This window comes from Cygnus atratus, chromosome 1 (assembly GCF_013377495.2).
Source record: "Cygnus atratus isolate AKBS03 ecotype Queensland, Australia chromosome 1, CAtr_DNAZoo_HiC_assembly, whole genome shotgun sequence".
Classification (NCBI taxonomy): domain Eukaryota; kingdom Metazoa; phylum Chordata; class Aves; order Anseriformes; family Anatidae; genus Cygnus; species Cygnus atratus.
In genome coordinates, this window is record NC_066362.1 from 57,589,151 (window position 1) to 57,608,928 (window position 19,778).

The 19,778-nt window shown below is 40.2% G+C and overlaps 1 protein-coding gene across 1 annotated transcript in view; it reads right to left on the reverse strand.

Moving 5' to 3' along the window:
• Positions 1-4,834: 4,834 nt before the first annotated feature.
• RIC8B (RIC8 guanine nucleotide exchange factor B) overlaps positions 4,835-19,778 on the reverse strand; it is a 36,139-nt gene continuing 21,195 nt past the window's right edge. The window contains exons 5-10 of the mRNA XM_035562628.2: positions 18,292-18,445; positions 17,867-17,962; positions 15,346-15,490; positions 15,045-15,189; positions 13,558-13,677; positions 4,835-5,367 (exon numbers count right to left, since the gene is read on the reverse strand). Coding sequence (XP_035418521.2) covers positions 5,256-5,367; positions 13,558-13,677; positions 15,045-15,189; positions 15,346-15,490; positions 17,867-17,962; positions 18,292-18,445 — 772 coding nt within the window. The 3' untranslated portion in view covers positions 4,835-5,255. The remainder of the gene's footprint in view (positions 5,368-13,557; positions 13,678-15,044; positions 15,190-15,345; positions 15,491-17,866; positions 17,963-18,291; positions 18,446-19,778) is intronic.

The following is a 19,778-nucleotide window of genomic DNA, read 5'->3' on the forward strand; positions in this document are numbered from 1 at the left end:
GGAGCCTTGCAGAACACTCAGCGTTACTGCATGTAAGAAGTTACCATCTTCCACGCCATGCAGCCACCTACGTCTGCCCCATCCGCCTGGCCTGCAGCACTGCAGGGCCTGTCCAGGTTGGGGACAGGCAGGAGATGGGCAGCGTGGCCTGCAGGGCAGCCTGCAGGGCTGCCAGGTCCCTGAGGCCACCAGGCACAGCCCCAGCTTGCCCTCAGCCCGCTGGCTGGCACTGGAGGGCGGGAAGGAGACCCAGCGTGCCTTCCCAGGCTGCCTTGCCTGCCTGTCCTGCCCAGCTCCTGCACCAGAGCCCCGTCCGCATTCCTACCCACACCCAGCTGGAGGATACATTGCGATGCTAAAAGGACATCGCTTCCCCCAGAATTCCTGGCATGAATATTGCACCACCAGAGTGGGACCACGTCATGGAGAGAACTGACTTCAGGAAGAGCAAAAGCTTGTCCATGAGGAAAATGGGAAATAAAGGTTCCCTATCACTTTTCATGAGAGCCAGAGCCATCCAGCTAATCAAGATGTTAACATAACAAAGATTTCCATTTGTCAGATTAAATTGCCTTTTTTTTTTTTTTAAATAAATTTTTTTGTGTCTCTGAAAGTGAGCTGCATCTTTGTACCACCCCTAACTCACCATTTTTACATGCTTGTCCAGCAAAGACTCTGACCTGGGCAGCTAGCTGTTTAACTTGCTGCTCATCAAAGACCTGTAAAGTCTGGCTTTCAGCTGTTTGAACAGTGGAACAGTCCTTTTACAGCCAGCCTTATTAAGGAGCAGGATTTTATTAGCTGTTCTGTGGCAATAAGGTGAAGGACAATGTTGTGGAATGCTCCTCCAGGAGGTTTGGGTTCTCGTATACCACGGGGTTTACTTTCCTCTTTTGCACTAGGATGCTTGGCAACCTACTAATATGACAGGGTGCTTCGTGGTGATATTCTCTTCCTTAAAGCCACCTTTGACAACAGATTTTTCACCCAGTTAGAGGAAAATTGGTGCTTGAAGAACTGTAAGAGAACCATACCACTGCCCAATTTTCTCCCCTCTCCCCCGCTTTTTTTCCCTCCCCCTCTTTTAAGCCGGTGCAAACTTTCAGATACGTGGAGAAAGCCCACATACAGGGTGAAAAATCTATTTTGGACGCATATATATATAGAAATGTATACTCAAAACATTTAAGCTAATATGGTTTTCCTGTTTTGCAAATTTCTTTAAAGCTCTGGTGATTTTCTTAAAACATTTTTACCAGATTGTAAATGCCCCCTTTTTCCTGAAAACCACTTTTGGGACACATAAAGTTTCAATTAGCATTTGCGAATACCTGCCAGGAAGTTTTCATTAACTTTTAGACAAATAAGCCTGGGCTATTTTGCAAAAGAACAAAGCATTCTGACAAATTTCAGCAATTTCCCATCATCTTTTGTTTCATAACTCTATTTAATCGGAAACAAAGAAAGGCAAAACTTCCAGATCGTTGACGAGCTTTAATGGGAACTGTGTTACTTCTGGCCGTCAGTGCCAAGGTAAAGACTGAAACACAAGTTTTTGTATTTGGGACTGCCTGCGAGAGGCTTTTGGAAAACGAAAGGTACCTGCCTCTGAAATCCACTGGCTAAACCCTAACCTGTGTGTAACCACCAGACAATCTACTGATGTTTTACTCCTAAGAGCTCCTTTTTCTGATGACAATCTATTCTTAGTCAACTACATTCGAGCATTTAGGATGAAAAATGAAAGCCTGCATTTATATAATCAAATATCATTGTCTCGTATAACACAGAAGAGTTCATACCGTGTGACTTTGATGCAGTAGTCGAACACTTGCACAATGGCCAGAACTACTGCTAGGAGAGGCAGCAAACCTCCTCCAGGCTTGAGACGCCCAGGTGCTGAAGTGTTGCAGCCGATTGCCACGGTCCCTTCTGGAGGGGGACTTGAGGCACTCATCCGCAGGCAGACTCAGCACCTCTGTGCTCGGCTGGGGAGGAAAGAAAACACGTAGGCAGTCACAGCAGAGGGGTGCCACAGACACTACAGTCACCCTCACCTGCATACCGAGGGGTCCTGCATGCTAACTGGCAGCAGGCAATGTGGAGGAGAAACTGGAGTCCCAGCCCAAAACAGCAGAGTCGCTGACGATTCACTGCTCACTCACACTGGGCTCCTGCTTCGGAGAGCCCTGTGTCATCTTCATCAGTAAGAACGGTTGCAGGCCACCTAAGGGCAGTTAGAAAAGACCAAAGAGGCTCGTTTCCATCTGTAGTCATCAAATGGAAGGGGAACTGATGGCTGGATGCCGTACAGGGATGCTGTACCCCCTGCAGCCTAATGAGTAGGGTCAAAACCTCAAGAGAGGGTCAGGCCCCGAGGAGCCCTGAGGACTCAAAGTGCCCTTTAATTCTGAACAACTCCTCCTCCTGGGCCCTGCGCCTACTGCGGTAACTGCGCTGGGAGCAAGCCTGCCTGGATGCGACTGCAGCGCTCATCTTTGGGCTTGGTAACGCATCCAGGGGACAGGAGGGGGGAAAGGGCAGGTTCAAGAGGACAAAGAGGCTCATCTCTCACAAAAACTGGAGGCAATTAGAAACAAAGCTCTCACAGAGCTGCCATAAAACATGCTACGTTGAAATTACTACGCAGTCAAAACCTGTAGAAGCAGCGTTTCACCCCACTGTAACCCCAGCCAGCAGCAAGGCCTAGGAAGAAAGCTTTTACAGCGCTGGGGTTTCTCAGGCCTTCTGCAAGCACTGCCTGGGGATGGGAACGTGCCAGGACAAAGCAGTTCCCATCTGCTGGGTGGGTGACTGCACCCGTTGCACTCCCCAAACTGGTCAAGCTCACCTAGCTCCTGAACAGTTGGTTGGTTTAAATAAGGCTCAGATGCCCAAGCGTCCAAATTTTGGAGGTTCATCTTTGAAAATAAATAAAGTAAATCCTAATTTCATAATAAGCACGCCATTCCAGAGAGTTTTTCCCCCCCCCCCCCTCTCTTGACTACAGGCAACCCAAACCGCACTCCTGAGCGGCAGCATGCAGGCAGACCGTTCTGCTCTTGGTCCTCACGTCCTCAACCAAAGCAGCATCTCACGTCTGTAAAATCTGATACAAGCGTGTATTTTCCAAGACAAACTAAACAGCAGTATTTACTGCATCTGTTGTTGCACTGGTGCAATGGGCAGGAGCCAGGTCACAAACCCCTCATGTTACAGCGTTTGTAACGAGGTCCCTGGAGCCAATACTATTAACCTCTTCCGCCAGCTGATGGTATGAACATATTCTACAACCTATAAAGCAACAAACTGAGTCTTCACTCATTTTCTTGCTCTGTACTTATTGCTCTATAGCAACCTATACCCAAGCTTATTACTGCAGTTACTACTCCAGCCCCATGATCCACCAGCCTCCACTGATACCAAGAAGGGACTCAAAGCCTCATTAACAGACCCAGTTAAGTTTCCCTCCTCAGCAAGTCTGTAAATACCTTGCACCTGCACTACCACTTAATATTTACCTGTGCTGAACTGAAAGGAGGCAGCGAATGATGCAAAACCCAGAATTTCATTTTTGAGACCAAGTTTAGATGCAGCTAAGCATGTTTCCTGCTCCTGCACAACTCCCTCTGATTACAGTATTATATAGGCAGTATGTGGCTTCACTCCAGCTATTGATTGCTCGTTAAAATCACTGTGGGAACAGCAGCTGGCTTCTTTTTTCCCTATGCAAAATCTAATGCTCCACATGGATGCAGCAAACAATATAGCCCAAGTCAAGTCATAACCATCATCAAGTCATAGAACATCAGTTATTAAAACATTCAGAAAAGTGTCAGCATACACAAATGTATAGAACTAATGACTCTAGATCCTTTTAATAAAAGAAAGAAAGGGGCATAGCTATGGCTGGACAGCATCCTGTGAGAGAACAGCTGCTGACTTGATGTCAGTGCATTATTTCTTTTTCATCCTTTTGGAAGGATGAGATCTATGGAAGCTCCTCACATAGGAAAACACATTTCATACCAAGTCCTCCCTTTATGAAGCCTTTGAACACCAACTTCCTTATTGCAGGGAACCAGTATCAACTTGAAAGAAACAAAGACGAACTGGAAAACCTTCACTTCTGTGAGGTTCACAAGAATGGAGCGTGTATGATTCTGAGCTAAAAAAAAAAAGGAATTACAATCTAGGATATGGATTATTCATCATGTAAATTGCATCAAGAGAAATACACAGGGAGAGAAACCAAGCAGGCAAAGAGGCAACAACAGCAGTGCAGCACGCCTAGAACTTTAATCTTTGTTTTTAAGAGTACACAGTTGAAAATTACACTTTCTTCTCCTTCCTACCTTTCCATCCTTCCTAAGTTTTCCCTAAAAAGGGCACTATTTCTTTGTTGCTAGTTTGACCTCCCTTCAAGTGAGGCACACCTATCAGGCCCCAATTCAGTAAAACACTTCCACATGCACTTCTCTTCAGTCCACTGCGATTCATGGCCACATTTAAGTGTATATACTTGAAGGCTGTTTTGAATAGGGATGTTTTTCTTAACCAAAGTGCAGGGTGTTGGTGGTAATACTTGTGTGGTCTTAATGTGTTTGTGGGGGAGAGGACATACAACATACATCATCTTGTTCCCAATTTAAAGGTAGTTTTAGTGGCAGTCGGTGACACACTGGATTTCTTACCACTACGCGTGTCTGTGGTTAAGCTACTGCGTAAGATTTTATCAATGACATTTAAAAAGGGTAGCTCTGAATCACCGCTGAATGCCAGTTAAAGCAGCTTTACACGGTCAGTCAAAGTTTAAACACCCTGTGCTCCTAAATGCCATTAAGCAAACTCCTTTCTTTAATTAGAATCATACAAAAGGAAAGAGAGACTCGCAAGACAATACAAAAAGATATATATAAAGAATGGGAAAACCTACAGAGTTCAGAAAACAGGATTCTGGAAAATCAAAATGTTTATATTTTATTTTACATTGTAGGCTTTCACTTTTTATCCCTTTGAAATACATTTAGTTTTAAATTAATAAAGATCGTAAACTAATAAATTGGTATGTTCTTTGAACAGATATAATAAAAATGCAGACATTACACCACAGGATCCATCATTTAAATATCCCAATAATAGAACAGTTAAAGTGACGCTGGCTAACGCGAGGATAAAACGCCTAGATAAAAGATGTCGTGGCTCTAAGGAAAACCGTGGGTTGGAGGAGAATTGAGAGTGAAGCAGGTGATGCTTTAGTCTGAATCTGAGCTGTCTTGCTTGTTGGTATGGTACTGGCTGACTGCTTCTTCCAAAGGAGCCATTGTACCATCCGGCCGCACTCCCATTGGTTTTATAAGTTCATCTCTGTAAGAGATTGAAAAAAGAATATAGATTAGCATATGCACACATATCAATTCACATGTGTATAATACAATCACATACAGTATAAGCTTCAGAGCATAATAAGCCTTTAAAAGGAAGTTATTTCTGCTAAAGCCCTCTGTTTTGAAGAAAGACGGACAAAAAACCTTCCAAAATAGGTGGGAGGGGAAGAGCAGGCCAAATAAAGACTTCATTCATGTAGGCCAAACCTACTTAGCCAATTAAAGACACCATGAAAAGTCAGTGCCTAATAGGTTCAAGACGAGGAGCAGGTTCACTATTTTAAACACACAAACTCGCTTTTCTTCTGAGAGTTCTTTGACAGCCATTTCTGCCTACAATTTCACTTGCCATCCCGGCCAGTATGCGCACATGCGATTAAAATAATTGATACATATTCCCCTCGCTGAAGGAAATAAATCACTGACGAGAACAGACTGCCTATACCACCAGTAGGGGTGTGTAAGTACTTGTTGATTCATTGAAAAAAGCTGACTGATTCTAATACTATTGCTTTTGTTTGTGGCAGTTTAATTACGGGATTGACAGCCATTTTAATCTCTTCAAAGCTCCAAAGGCCTCTCAAAGCTAATCCAATTATATCTACTCCACAAGCTACAGCCTCATCTAAGAGATGATTAATTATTGATTAAGCCAATCAAAAAGTATTAGCAAAGATTTATTTAATCCTTACTTTTTATCACCTCATTTATGTGGATTATACCAAAACCTGAAAGGGCAAAGATAACATTTTGATTTTCTCCTGGAAAAAAAAAAAGTGGAGAATACTTCTAAATATTCAGAAGTCACCTTAAATAAAGGAGTGGAGGTTTGATGTCAATTCCCCCCTTGCTCAAAAGGCAGCCCAGTAAAACTCACACAATTTAACACACACACAGCTCCCCCCTTCTTCCCCTGAGCCACAGAGAGTAAAACTGCATTGCTCAGGGGGGCAGACAAAGGCATTTCACCAGCTCTCTGCCTGGTCTGCACCACTACCTCGGCTGAAAAAAAAAAAGGGACAGTAATGGGTTATGCACAGCTGGCAATCTAACTTTAACACAACAGGAACAGCAGGAAAGGCAACATCTGAATTCTGCAGCATGCACAAGGCAGATACAATAGAGTCAAGCAGCAAAGTCCCAAAGAGTCCTGTTTGCTCATGAAGAGTAGGGATCAGGAAGAGAAATTCAGCTCTTTGCACAGATGTGACAAGCAGACACTGCAGTGGTAAGCTCACAAACCCCACTGCTTGCAGCATTTCAAGACATGAGAAACTGGACCTGGAGAGCTCAGTCTGGTTTGGCTCGCCAAGCCTGGGTGGGCAGCTGGGAGCTGGGGAAGGACATCTGCTAGGACTGTGCTCTAAAAGCACAGGCCTGATTCTGCCTGCACGTGAGGAGAGTAGGATCCATCTTGAAATAGCAGGAGATAGGTTGCCAGACTTCAGGACTGACGACTCCTCTTCCTCAAGTAGTACAATCTATAGCACGCAGGCTCTGCCTAAATGAGAGCGCTCGTGTCACTTCAGTTTTCAAGTATCTTCTGGAGACGCGTGAGAGAGGAGAGCAAAAGAATGCTCGAAATCAGATTCTGAAGGGCTCAAAAAAGCAAGACTGCAGGTCTAGTGCCCCACCAGGACCAGAACCCTTCCAATCTGCTGTCAGATGTCCTCCAAGGCAAAGCCAGAGTGCTTTCAAATTGTGTCTAATAGCAAAAGACATTTTTTTTCAGCAGAAGGAAAAAAATAAATAAATCTATGCATCTGAAGCCTTTTTGGCTTTGAAACTTTAAACACTGTAATACAAGAGTCCTTTGAAATCTGTGATCAGCCTTGCAACTGTTCTTCAGTGCCACTTAACTTGGGTTCAAGCTTCAGCAGTCATCTTTCATACTTATTTTTGGAGCAGAATAACGCGGGGAGTAAGTGTTTGCTTGTATTTATTTTTGGAGCAGAGTAACATGGAGAGTAAATCTTTGCTTGTATTATTATTATTTTTTTTTTTTTAAGTCCTAAAAGTAAAAGCATACCCACACAGAATGAAATCACCTTTGCTTCTCTTCTAAGCTTGGGGGATTCTAGATTTTTGTTTTAAAAACCACAGCGCATGCTCTTAGTTTGCAACACTTAACACTGCAGCTCGAAGTCATGAAATCATGTAGTTTACTAGTCATTTATGATTTATTATTGGTAATAAATAAATGGCCAGTGAAGTATAAAGAAACAGTTTAGCAAAAGGGAAGCAAACAAACAAAAAAACCACAGAACAACAACCAAAACCAGGAAAACAATGACCAAAGAGAAATATTCCAGGTCAGAACAGTGTTGTTACTAAAGGACACAGACATGGGCTTAAAGAATAGAAACCACTTGGAAACCTGGAGAAGTTTTGCATAATCCCACAGCAACTTTGATGCAACTTTCTGGTGCCAATACTGATAAACTAAGTGAAAGCTGGAGAGCAAGCACACACACAGATCATAGAGCGTAAAGCTCGGAATATACCTTTCTGCTTCTAAACATGTAACTTCGTTCCTGTCTGCAATATTTTTGCTCTAGAACATACCCCAGCTAAACCAGCTTTCTGGCTCAAACTTCAAAGCACAACACAACTTTAAGACTGGTGGTTGCAAGCAGAGAGGTAACTTCATAAACTTCAGAGAAACACAGGCAAGTTTTCTCAATTCTTAACTCTCTACCTCCATACCCAGGGAAACTTAAGAGATATCTGTAAATATTAAGTCCTCCTATCTCACAATTTGTCAATTACAAAGACACAGCTTTCTCTGCAACTCACCTTCCATGCTTCACTTTTACATCATGCTACAAACACTGCAGAACACTATACATTTTTTTCTCTCCAAATGAATCATCTGCAGAGATGCTGAACACCAGATGCAATAGTTGAGAAATACTTATATGAAGTCATTTGAAGATAAACACAGTTTTGCATAACAATGTAACTTAAAAGTCTGAGCCAACAAAGTGCATTTCTATGTTCTTCGTGACGCTCAAAATCCTGTGTTCCTCAGCTCACGGTACTCACCTCAAAGTGCACCACACGAACCATACCATATTGCATTTGAGTTTCATTCCCAATGCATTTCCTCCTCTCCAAGCTAACTATGCGCTAGGCTGAGCTCACATTTCATAAAATAACACGGATGTTTATCAATTACCTCTCTGTTCCTGCTTTTCAAGTTCTTGAACAGGATCAAACACGGTTGTTACAAGTTTGCTGTTCTTTTTCTTTATTAGGAGGTTCAACTCATTACACCCTTCCTCAGACAAATGCTACTCAGGAAAAATGGAACTGTATGAAGACAGAAGTATGCTAGGCCACCAAAAGAAGAGGGGTGGATTAATTGTTCAGAGGAGAAGGCAGGGATTAGCCTTTTTTTTTTTTCTTCCTAATGATAATCTAGTCCTAAAATAGTGTAAAACATGGCATTCTTTCACTGGTTAAGACTTGACTGCAAGCTCTGAACACTGCACAAGCTTACGCATGTTTTTCAGTGAGGAAAAATACAGAGGGAGAGAGATGAAAAGATTTGGGCTGCCTACAAAGCTAGCTTCAGAAGTTTCAAACACTCATCTTCTAAGTAACAGAATTTGGGGTTGGACTGCAAGAGGCATCGCTCAGCCAACTTCAGCACAGCACCACAGGAGCCCACAGAGCGAATCCCTACCTGGTATAAACTGTCTCAGCTATACCAACCTCAGCAAGCTCCCCACTTAGCACTTAAGGCTAAAGCACATAGGCTGCTTAGAGACCTCAACTGAGCTTTGACAACGTAGGGTAGCTGAGGATGTGCTGACTGTTTAAGGTGAGATACAAGGTAGCACAGAAATCACCCCAAACTGGCACATACACCCTCAGAAATCATTTCATTACCCAGAAACTGGATGTTTACGGTCCTTTTATAGTGTAGAAGAGAGAACACTTCACCCCAGTAGGTGGCAGCGTGAATACTTCTGTATCCACGGAGATGTGTCCAGATACACGGTATGAATATTCATACATATTTGAACATCCTTACGTGACCTCCAATACACTCAAATAACCCTTCTTGCAACATCCATTTTTCTAATGCAAACAAAGCATTCTATTCAAGTATACTTAGAAACACACCATAATTAAAGAGTTGGTAAAATGCATTCTCTCTTTCCAATTGCGTATCTCCCAAGAGTCCCTTCACATATATCTATACAAGTTCTAGCTTCCTGCTTGCCATTTAGCTTGATAACGACTCAAAAATCATTCCCTTGTTTTGAGCGGTAACTCTTTCTTGTCTGCTCTATGCACTACAGGGCAGTATTGACACACGGAATTAATGGCAGTGTCTGTAATGAAACAGCCATCATGTAAACACCAGCCCGCTCCTTTGATAAAATGGCATGTTAGGGACCTATTCACCTCCTTATAATTGAGTACCACATAATAGTTCCGATCCTTTCATGTAACATTATTTTGTTCTATGATTAGAAAGGGGAGAAAAAAAAATCTATGTAACATTGCCTTCTTCATTCATCCTATGATTAATTTTGTGTTTTTAATGAGTATGGTTGCTTATTTAGGCAGGTTCTCTTACATGCTCGTTTTGTTGACTTCTGTTCAATGTACAACAAAACCCAAGCTGTGATAATTGGAGACCATTTCATCAGCAAAAGGATTCTTGCTATTAATACGAGGTTGGCTTGGAAAAAGCATCCTGACATTTTAAATTAGTCAATTAATATACAATTCCACCTACCATTTATAATAGAAAAAAATGTTAGCATATTTCTTCAGACATTTTAATTAACACAGAGTATTTCCAATAGTCTATGATATAAACAGACAGAACATCACACAACAATGATTTAAGTTGGCTACCTTTGATGTTTTGTAAAAAAGAAAGGTTGAGTTAAATCTTTTTGCAGACTTGGGGATGTGCAGCACATATAGAGGACACTGATTTACAGCTACCAAACAACTCTCAATGAGCCAAGAAGATAGCATCTACCCTTACTGCAAACGGAGCCCATAAAGTTACTCCAGGGCCAAGTCCAGGTGTCCAGCAACCTACCTAAGTAACGTCTACGTCTCCCAAGAGCTGCAGTAGTAAGTAAATGAGGATGAAAATCTTGATAATTGACGCACATTTAATGCTTTTAAAAAGTAATCTCATCCAGTCAAAACTGAGCAAAAGTTTAGTTTCTACAAAACTTTTTGCAGAACCCAAGTCTGTGTTAGTTGGGGCAGAGGACGTGGGTCCACAGAATTTTTCAACTTTTCTCCGTGCATTTTGATAAAACTAGGTGATTAATTTTAGTTTAAACTTGTTGAGGGTCAACTACCGTATGAACAGGCTGAAACACCAACAACCTATCAGGAAACAAAGGCCTTGGAAATATGACCTGAAACAACCAAAAGTATAGATCAATTTTACATGACCTCAGAGCAGTGTCTTCTTCTGTGCCAATGTTGAAAATTAAAGAGAAACCGGGAGAGCAAAAATCCACTGGCATCTTATGGAATAAGGTGAAAAACACTTTATTCCTTACAAAAGGGTACAGTGTAAACAGGTAACAGCCATTATTGAAAGGTGATAGGTATTCATTAAAGTAGCACTGTTTTGCAGATTTTTTTCGGAGGAGTTCAATCTGTCATCAGGTAACTTTCCAAAAATTATACAAGCCAGTGAAGCCAAATCTAGAACAACCCAGTGACAGACTGCCTGATTACCCTCATCAGTCAAGGGAAGCAAGTTTGTCAGTCCTTCAACTTTTTTTCCATACCTTTCTCTAGTAAAAACACACTAGCTCTTTCTGTCTCAGCTTCCATTACTGGGACAATACAACCAGCAAAAAAGCAAAACAGCAAAAAGCAAAAAAGCAAACCAGCTTTGCTGTATATCAGGCAAGTTCATTCTAACCTCTTGTTCAAGTTACATACATAAAATTACATAGATCCACTCAAGATTAGAAGGAGCTGTTGCTTCCCTGTCCAACTTCCTCCTGCCTTATAAGCAAAGCACCGCACCAAATTGAAACTGCTCAGTTCATGGTATAGGTACTATCCCCTAAGGTGATGGCAACAACAAAGAACAGCAGAAGTAGGAAACCTATCACCCACAATCCGCTGAAGACTCCTATCAAAACAACCTCCAGTTTAGATTTATACACTGAAAAACAAGGAAGAAGGGGTGTATTCCACTGGTAGCTTTAAGTCTGTGAAAACTCCCAGCCCTCATCAGCTCAAGCTGGATGCAGAAGCCTTCAGTTCCAAAAAGGTGGAGGGATTCCCTGCTGACTACTAGCAGCTTATTACTACCACTTTCTTCTTGTATACAAGACTGGCAGAGTCCCATTTCATTTACCAGCTGCAAAATCCACAATTGCACTCAATTACATTCATTAAAAACACCCCACAGTCTCCTCAAAACAGATCTTACTTTTTTCTTCCTGACAGCATTCTTCCGTGATTTTTTAGTAAACAAAAAGGGTGGGAAGAACAGTCAAGTGATTTTATTCATGTTATCACAGCACCTAGAGGGGTCACACCAACAAAACTGCCCCACAGTAATCACTATACTAAAAACAAACAAACAAAAAAACCTTACAATAAAGAGTTCCAGCCCTGAAGAGCTTGCAGTCCAAGAACTATAGAAGAAACTGCAGGTGGATGTAACTGAGACAGAAAACCCAAGGTGAAAGCAATGCTACTGGCCAAGAGGATAAGTAGTGACACAGGGCACCAGCTGCTTCCTTATTGTCAGTTTTTAGCAGGCAACACAGCAGGTGTCTCCAATCCTCCAAACTGAAAAGGCTCTTAGGCTACAGTAATGCCATTTGGACTTTTTGTGTGACTGCTATAGTGAGAGCAACTGACTTGTCTTCCGTCTTTGTTTATCTCCAGTCTCAATCTTCCTTTTAAGAAAGTTTTAGGCCATTTAGTCATTTTATTCTGGTACCCCTAAGGCTCAGCATCTTAATTCTCTACCTTACATAGCAATCATCCTATTTTACGTAATAGTTCAACTCCAATTCCACGTTCATTGTATTTTCTTCTCTTTATTAAGAATACTAACATATAACATTTGCTTTCCATACACATAATGTGGAAAAACTATCCAGTTACTTCACTGATGAGCTGTTCCCAGATTCTTCCCTGCTTTTACTTCAATCTTTGCCAGCTAATATGAGAGCCAGAATCACCCGCAGCACTTGCTGTTCTCCTAATCTTTAACAGAGAGGTAAAAACACTTGGTTTGCTGAAATTTCTCTCAAGAGAACTTGTTATTTGAATATCCGCTGACTCTCACAAAACACAAACACATTTCTATCTGCTGGGTTGTTTATTTACCTAAATTCTCACAGCTCAGATCAGTGGTGAATTAGCATTACAGTAGGTATTCCTCAAGAACGTAATATTTGCTTATACAGAAAAACTACAAGCAATCACTCCAATATACCTACAAGTATGGGGGGGGAAGAAAAAACAGCAAATTCTAGGCAAATGAGTCAAAGAAAAAAATAGCTACAGTCAACAATACAGGTCTGTTCCCTAAAAAAATTGATTTTCTGTATCAATAACACTCATTACATTACGTACCATGTTCTTTTATGGCATTACCTAGTCATTTAGAACAATGCTAATGTTTCATTTGCAATCCAGTCCACACTTATTCAAATAAATCCACAATAATGCTTAAATGTAAATTCCCTTTTAATTGCTCTAATATGTAATTCATTGCTTCTGTTGACAACTATTTTCATGCTGTAATTGTTCTTCAGATAACCAGCAAGACATAAGTAGCTACCATCAGATGCTGCTCACTGACTTGAGGGACATGAGTACACTTGCCTTGGGCTTGGATTTTGTCCCATACTTTAAAAGGAGAAATTCTTTTAATTACTGATTAGCCAATCTATTCAGGAGACAGGTCCCCTCACCACCTGATTCCTGATTTTGTCCAGTCCTCTCCAAAAGAGATTTCCTGTGAAGTCCTGTAAAATTATCACCCTTTTCCTTGAAGTATTAAGCATTTCTTTCTGCAGTGAAATTGGCCCAAATTCTGCAAAGAAGCTGATTATAGCACTGTTTTGAAGCTCTAGCCCTTAGCAAAGAGGAAAGAACCAGGATGTAAGCTGCACTCCCCAAAAGCAGCTTATATATAATACAATACCTGGAAAGTTTATCAAACATGTTGACAAGCTTCATAGCTTCATATTCTTTTTGTTCTTCTGTCATTTCATCCATTGGATTGGGCATCGGTTCTTCTAAGTGACCAGTGATAAGGTTAATGCTGGAGGGGGAAAACAATACTGTTTACATTTCTAAATAATATGTATGTGAATTGTCTGTCTTCTCAGGAGGAGGAAAGAGCAATGCACAGACAGACCCCACCAAGACTAACACTGTCTGAACTGCGTGTCAGAGTTGTTACTGTGAATAGCCAACCTTCATATTGATGCTTCTGTAGTCTTCTCATGTGAGTCACAATATTAACTTCTCGTTAACTCCTCAAGGTGCACATTCCACTAGTACTTGTTATGTTATAAACCATACAAAAGTACTTTAAAAGTGAGGTAATAATGATGTTAATGACAATGTCATTAGTAATAGTGACACAGAAGGGTACCAGAATGACAAACACATTTTGCCAACTGATTTTCTGCAGGCTTAGTTTTAAAAACACAGACTGGATTTGGTGACATTTTCTTTCTCATAAAGAAATGTTGAATTAGCTTACCATTTCCTTCTCATGATCATTTTTGCTCAACCCAAATTAATATTAAATTGAGAATTTACAATCCCAGTTATTTTCACTGCTAAAACAATTAAACAGTGATGCAGAAATGGTAAGTAACAAAAGCAGAGAATTAGTTTTAAAGCAGACTTTCAGGACAAACGATCTTTTCAAAAAGCTTGACCATAAGCATTTTTATAGTAATACAGAAAATCAGATGCATAAAGCAACTGACATTTGTCTCCAATATTCCATTTAAGTGTCAGCTTCTAACTAAATGTCGTAGTTTTACTCATATGCATACAAATGGATATTAGACTTCTGAAATAAGAGCAGAAGCAAAAGAGCAAGACAAAAAATCCTGAAGTGCAGAAATATAAATAAACCTTCTGTTTTAGAGTTCTTTTCTTTGCATATAAGCAATACTATTCCTGTAGTCTTTATGCCTCCAGTAGGCTGCCCTTCATAACCTTTTTGGCCTGTTTTGTTACCCCTTTACAGTATCATCTCTGATACCCTCCTTTACATTCACTTTAAAATCTGGAATTGTTAAATAACACTTAAAAGGTACAACACGCATACACTCTGAACCTCTGGCACTGTCTCTCGAAACTGTTCCTAGGCAATCCACAAACATTTTCAAATTTTCTTCCTTATTTCTTTTTGACAAGCATTTTATTTTTATATAGTCCCCCAACTGAAGTTAAATCATTATCATAGTGGATTTTTACTTATTTATTTAGAGCCATTGAATCATATTATGGGAAGCTGGTTCCTCAATAATTAGACCCTGAGGTCAATGAGAGACAACAGCTCACGTAAGCACATGTAATTTCATAACTGGGCTCTTTGCAAAAGGTGGAAAAATATATCTAAACATCTCAATTGCAACAGGATAAGCAGAATTGAAAACAATACTATACTTTGGCTTTGCCGATTTGTATTCTTCAGTATCTGTATCTTCATCATCTGAGTACCAATGATCTCCTCTTCCTCCTGCTAACAGGCCCCTTGCTGCCAGCAATCCTGCTGCATTACCATAGCCTGTGTATTTTAACAAGCTGTCAACTGCAAAAAGTGATACAGAAAATTATTCAGCTTAGAATCAGCTACAAAATAAAAAGTAGCATAGTTCTGTAAGAAGCAAGAGAGTAACAGCAGTAGGCAAATATACTGCGTACAGCAGGGCCATACATAAAAGGGAAAAGAAAAAATAACGTATACCTCTCTCTTTACAAAGAACAAAAAGGAATTCTGCTGCAATTTGCTTTACTCCAAGGTCAACATGTGTCATAAGGCGCACAAGCTTGTTTCTCACTGTTGTGCCAACTTCTGGACGATTCGACACATCTCTTAGTGGAGGCAGTACCTAGCAGCAGAAAAAAAGAGAAAAGCAACATAGAATGCATGGAAGTACTTATCCAATCCTTGCAAAGACACAGTCAACAGGACAAGAAAATATTGTAAGCTGCGCTGCTTCAAAAACGGGACCCAATCATACTTACATGTACTAGTAACGACTCTTGCTTCATAATATACTCAGCCCTTCTGGTCTGCCATCCTGGGCAGACAAATACTATATCCCAAATGTAGACTTTAAAAAGACAATTATTAGGTGTTTAAGAACACAAATGCATGTCCCAAAAAAGTTGGTTAACAGGTACCAGAACCTTATGTTCTTAGGTTCTTCTGTTTTACTCAGGTGTCTGGCAAAACATTAAAAAAAAAAAATCAAAAAACTGCTCTACATGTACAGAGGAAATGCATCCTTCTCCCAGATAACGCTGCTTTAAAAGCTGAAGCTACTTTCCAACAAGATTTTGGAGAAAATATTCTTTAACGTGTCCTCAAATACACTATTTTCACTTTAAATATCACTATTTACAACTGTAACTCTCAAGAAAGTCAGAAGGTGCCTGAAATGTTTGTTTTTACAACCTAACTTCAGCCTCTTTCTGTGTATGAATTCAGGTTCAGAACCCACATTATTTTTTCGCATTCACAGGACATGACCTGCAATCAAATCTGAGCTGTAATATGAAATATTTGGTGGTCTGAAGATTCCTGTCAGAATTATGGGTTGCCAATTTTTTACTGGTGAACAGAACCAAACCTGTCGCTAACGGTCATTAGAAATTTCAGGTCCTTTGTTTTCCAGGTGTTTAATGTAAGAAGTCATGTTCTGTGCAAAATTATGGCACAGTTACTACTGAAATCAGACTCACTGGGAACTTAAAACAAATGAATGCTATGCATTGACTACTTTGGAAAAAAAACCAGGCTTTTTCAAAATAAGTATTCAAAAAATTAGCAAAACCACTTTACTTTGTCCCTGCTTACTTTTCCCAATGGGGATAGTACCATTATTGCCATTTCCCAGAGTGTTGTAAGAATGAATTAATGTTTTTAGAATAGTTTAATACTAATACCGTGATGAGTGCCATAGGATAGTCCATGAGGAAATTAATCATTCTGTCTTCAGATCAGAATTTGAATAGCGCACAATAAGTAAAGCCTACGGCCAACACTTAACAATGAGGATAATTCAAAATATCAAACATCCGGTCATGCAGTTAGCAGCATCCATCTATTCTTTGCACTATGAGGCAGTGATCCTGCGGTAAGAGACAGCATGCAATTGTATCCTGACATCTAGACGCCAAGATGTAGTAAAAACATGCAGACAACCTCACTTTCTAACTTCTGAACATTTGGCTCTGCAACTTTTTTTATTTAACAGATCATGAGAGTATTCTAGGAAAGAAATGCTGCAAACAAATAATATAAACAAGAATGGGTTCCTTAAAATCCTTAAAAACACTTCTGGTATAGATGAAAGCGGCAGACAATATATGCTCTTTTCCATGAAAGATTCCATCTATGAACTCAGGCACAGCTTTGATCTGGGAGCAGCATCTAAGATGCAACCCCAAAAGCACTACAGTTTAGGAAAAAAGCATCTCGCAGCTGGTCTCAGCTGTCTCTTCTTTGCTCATGCTTTAACTTTTCTTCCCTCAACTTCAGGAAAAGAAAAAAAGAAGTAAAAAAAAGAAAGAAAAAGACCCCCCCCCCCCAAATACATCACACCCAAGCACAAACCGTTAGTGGTTGTTAAGATCTTTGTTATCATTTTTTTTTTCCCTGTAAAGAATCTACATGGGGTCTGTACAGTATTTAAGAGCTCTTTTAAGAGATGAAGCGTGCCTCTGTTCAGGGACAGTTTTACTCTGACAGAACAGTTGATACAAACTTGGTACATCAGTTTCAGTTCCCAGGATTCTTGCCCGCTGAGGTCAAATGAAAGCTCAAGCAGAAGCATCCAAAACACCTGTAGTCTCACTGACTCCCATACAGTTTTATCAAGTTTCATTAAGTACACTGAAGTTTTTCTATGCTGGATGTAGGGGATCAGACCACCAGGATTTTGCCTGTGTCACATGATCTACAGCAACTCACATAACACAGCTTTACAACACCCTGAATATTACTACTTAACAGATCCACAAAATGTATCGTGGAACTCAGAGCCATGTAAATCAATAGATACGACGGCCTGAAAAAATATTCTATAGCTGGCAGTTGTCAGAGACCAAATGGAAAAAAATACCGTAGAGATAACGTTCTGGGTAATTTAATATGAAATCATTCATACGACTTGGAAATACCACTGGCTTGCACTGATGTACAAATCTCAGGAACTTTACAGTTAGCTTCATATCCAAATTGTTATTAGTATTTTACGTACCTGAGCTTTGATAAACTTCCTGATATTCCTATGAGTTCGGCAGCATTCAGTTAATAAACTGAGAACTGGAGTCAGACCTTCTCTATAGCTGCTTCCCTAAAATAAGAACAAATATAAATGTTTTTAAGGAAAAAAAATCTATTTCAAATCCTATGAACTCTTCAGTTAAGTCTTATATGACAGTCAGAATATGAACTTTACAGATACAAAGAAAGAGCCAAATGTTCATGGTTTCAAAGCATACTTCAGATATTTACAGGAATTTATTCTCAATTTTGAAGCATTTCACCATCTAAAAGCAAGCAAAGATATCCATCCACATTTCTCCTAAATACTGTCTGAAAGGTCTGTAAGAAGCTTTACCAACACCCACTTTTTGCTTTAATAAAAGAATCCACTTTGTCAAGAATCTTTACAGCCCATACCTTGTCAATTCTCTTCTCCATGAAATCCAGTAAAATCTGAATTGCTCCCATATTCATACCGTTGTATTTTATATCTGTTTCCTCTTGGGAAGATGGACTAATAAGAACATCCAAGCAAGAAACAGGAACATTGCTTAAGAGGTTGATTGCATTGCTGAAACAGATTTTAAAGATTCATTATTCATTTGGAAGAATTCAAACCAGCACAGCTCACCACAATGTTTGTACAACTGCAACCAAAGAAAGAGGCCCTGCAACTGAAACAATGCTTTATTTTCTACTCGCTGGGTTTTAAAGAAGATGGCATGCATTATCGCCTGGGTGCTGGCTGTTAGAACGAGCAAGGGAAAAGAAAGACAAAAGGGATACTGCAGCAGTGCATTACTACCTCCAGCCCCGGCAGCATCCTATTCCAAAGGCAAGGCACAGCTACCAGCAGCGTTACAGCAGCTGGCCTGGCAGGACAGCAGGGGGAACTCTCACATTGACTTGCAGTGGTCAGAGCTGTTTCCTCCTTGAAATCGACAAGACCTTAAAACCCACCTATATTCTATCATTGTTGTGACAGAAGTACACCAACTGAAATATTTCCTCCCCTGTATATCAACTTCTCAGGTGCCCTGAAATCTTTTCACTTAGCTTGCAGTATACAAGAAATACAGAAGGCTTTTAGCACATTTAAAAATAAATAAATAAATTCAGGGTTATTTACCAAGCAGTACCTTTCAGTAACTGCCGGTTTTTGGATTCCACAAAGCACAGAGAGGAGGGCTTCTCAAACACATTAAGTGATCTGGATTAGACCACAGGGTCCCTCCCTCCTCTTTAATGGAGCAATGTGGAACTTACTTTGCAGGGGCCTCTTGTATGTTTGACTCAAACTTCATTTGACTTTGCTATCTATCCTGTTCTCATTATACAGACTTGAATTTGTACTCTTCCTGCATGAGGCTAAGTTACACAGATGCTGCAAAAATTAGAATTTTATCATTATTTACTTGCTGATGCCCAACTACAATTATAAACGGAGGGATTCAGAAATACTACAGACCTACGTAGGCTTACGTATGCAGACCTCAAAGGTACCAACACACCTACGAGCGCTGACGTTTCTCTCCATTCTGAGAACGGAGAAGGCTTTTCAAACAACTTCAGTTAATGCTTTAGACCTTATTTACATAGATGTTTTTTATGTAACTAATACACTTTAACAAAGATTTAGCACAACAGAAAGCAAATCATGACAATCAGACATCGCAGGACTTCTAACAACATGCTGGTTTGACTCTGATCAGACTGGGTGGCTGTTCTACATCGTGTCATCTCCCTTTTGCTCTTTTAACAACTGAAATTCAGACAACTTGTACTTTTTGAAAGCATGTGTTATTTTATTTCTAATTCCTGTTTAAGACACGTTTTTACATCATATAAGTTATTCCTCTCCAATAATTCAGGAATGATCACAAGCAAAACAGACTGAAATTCAA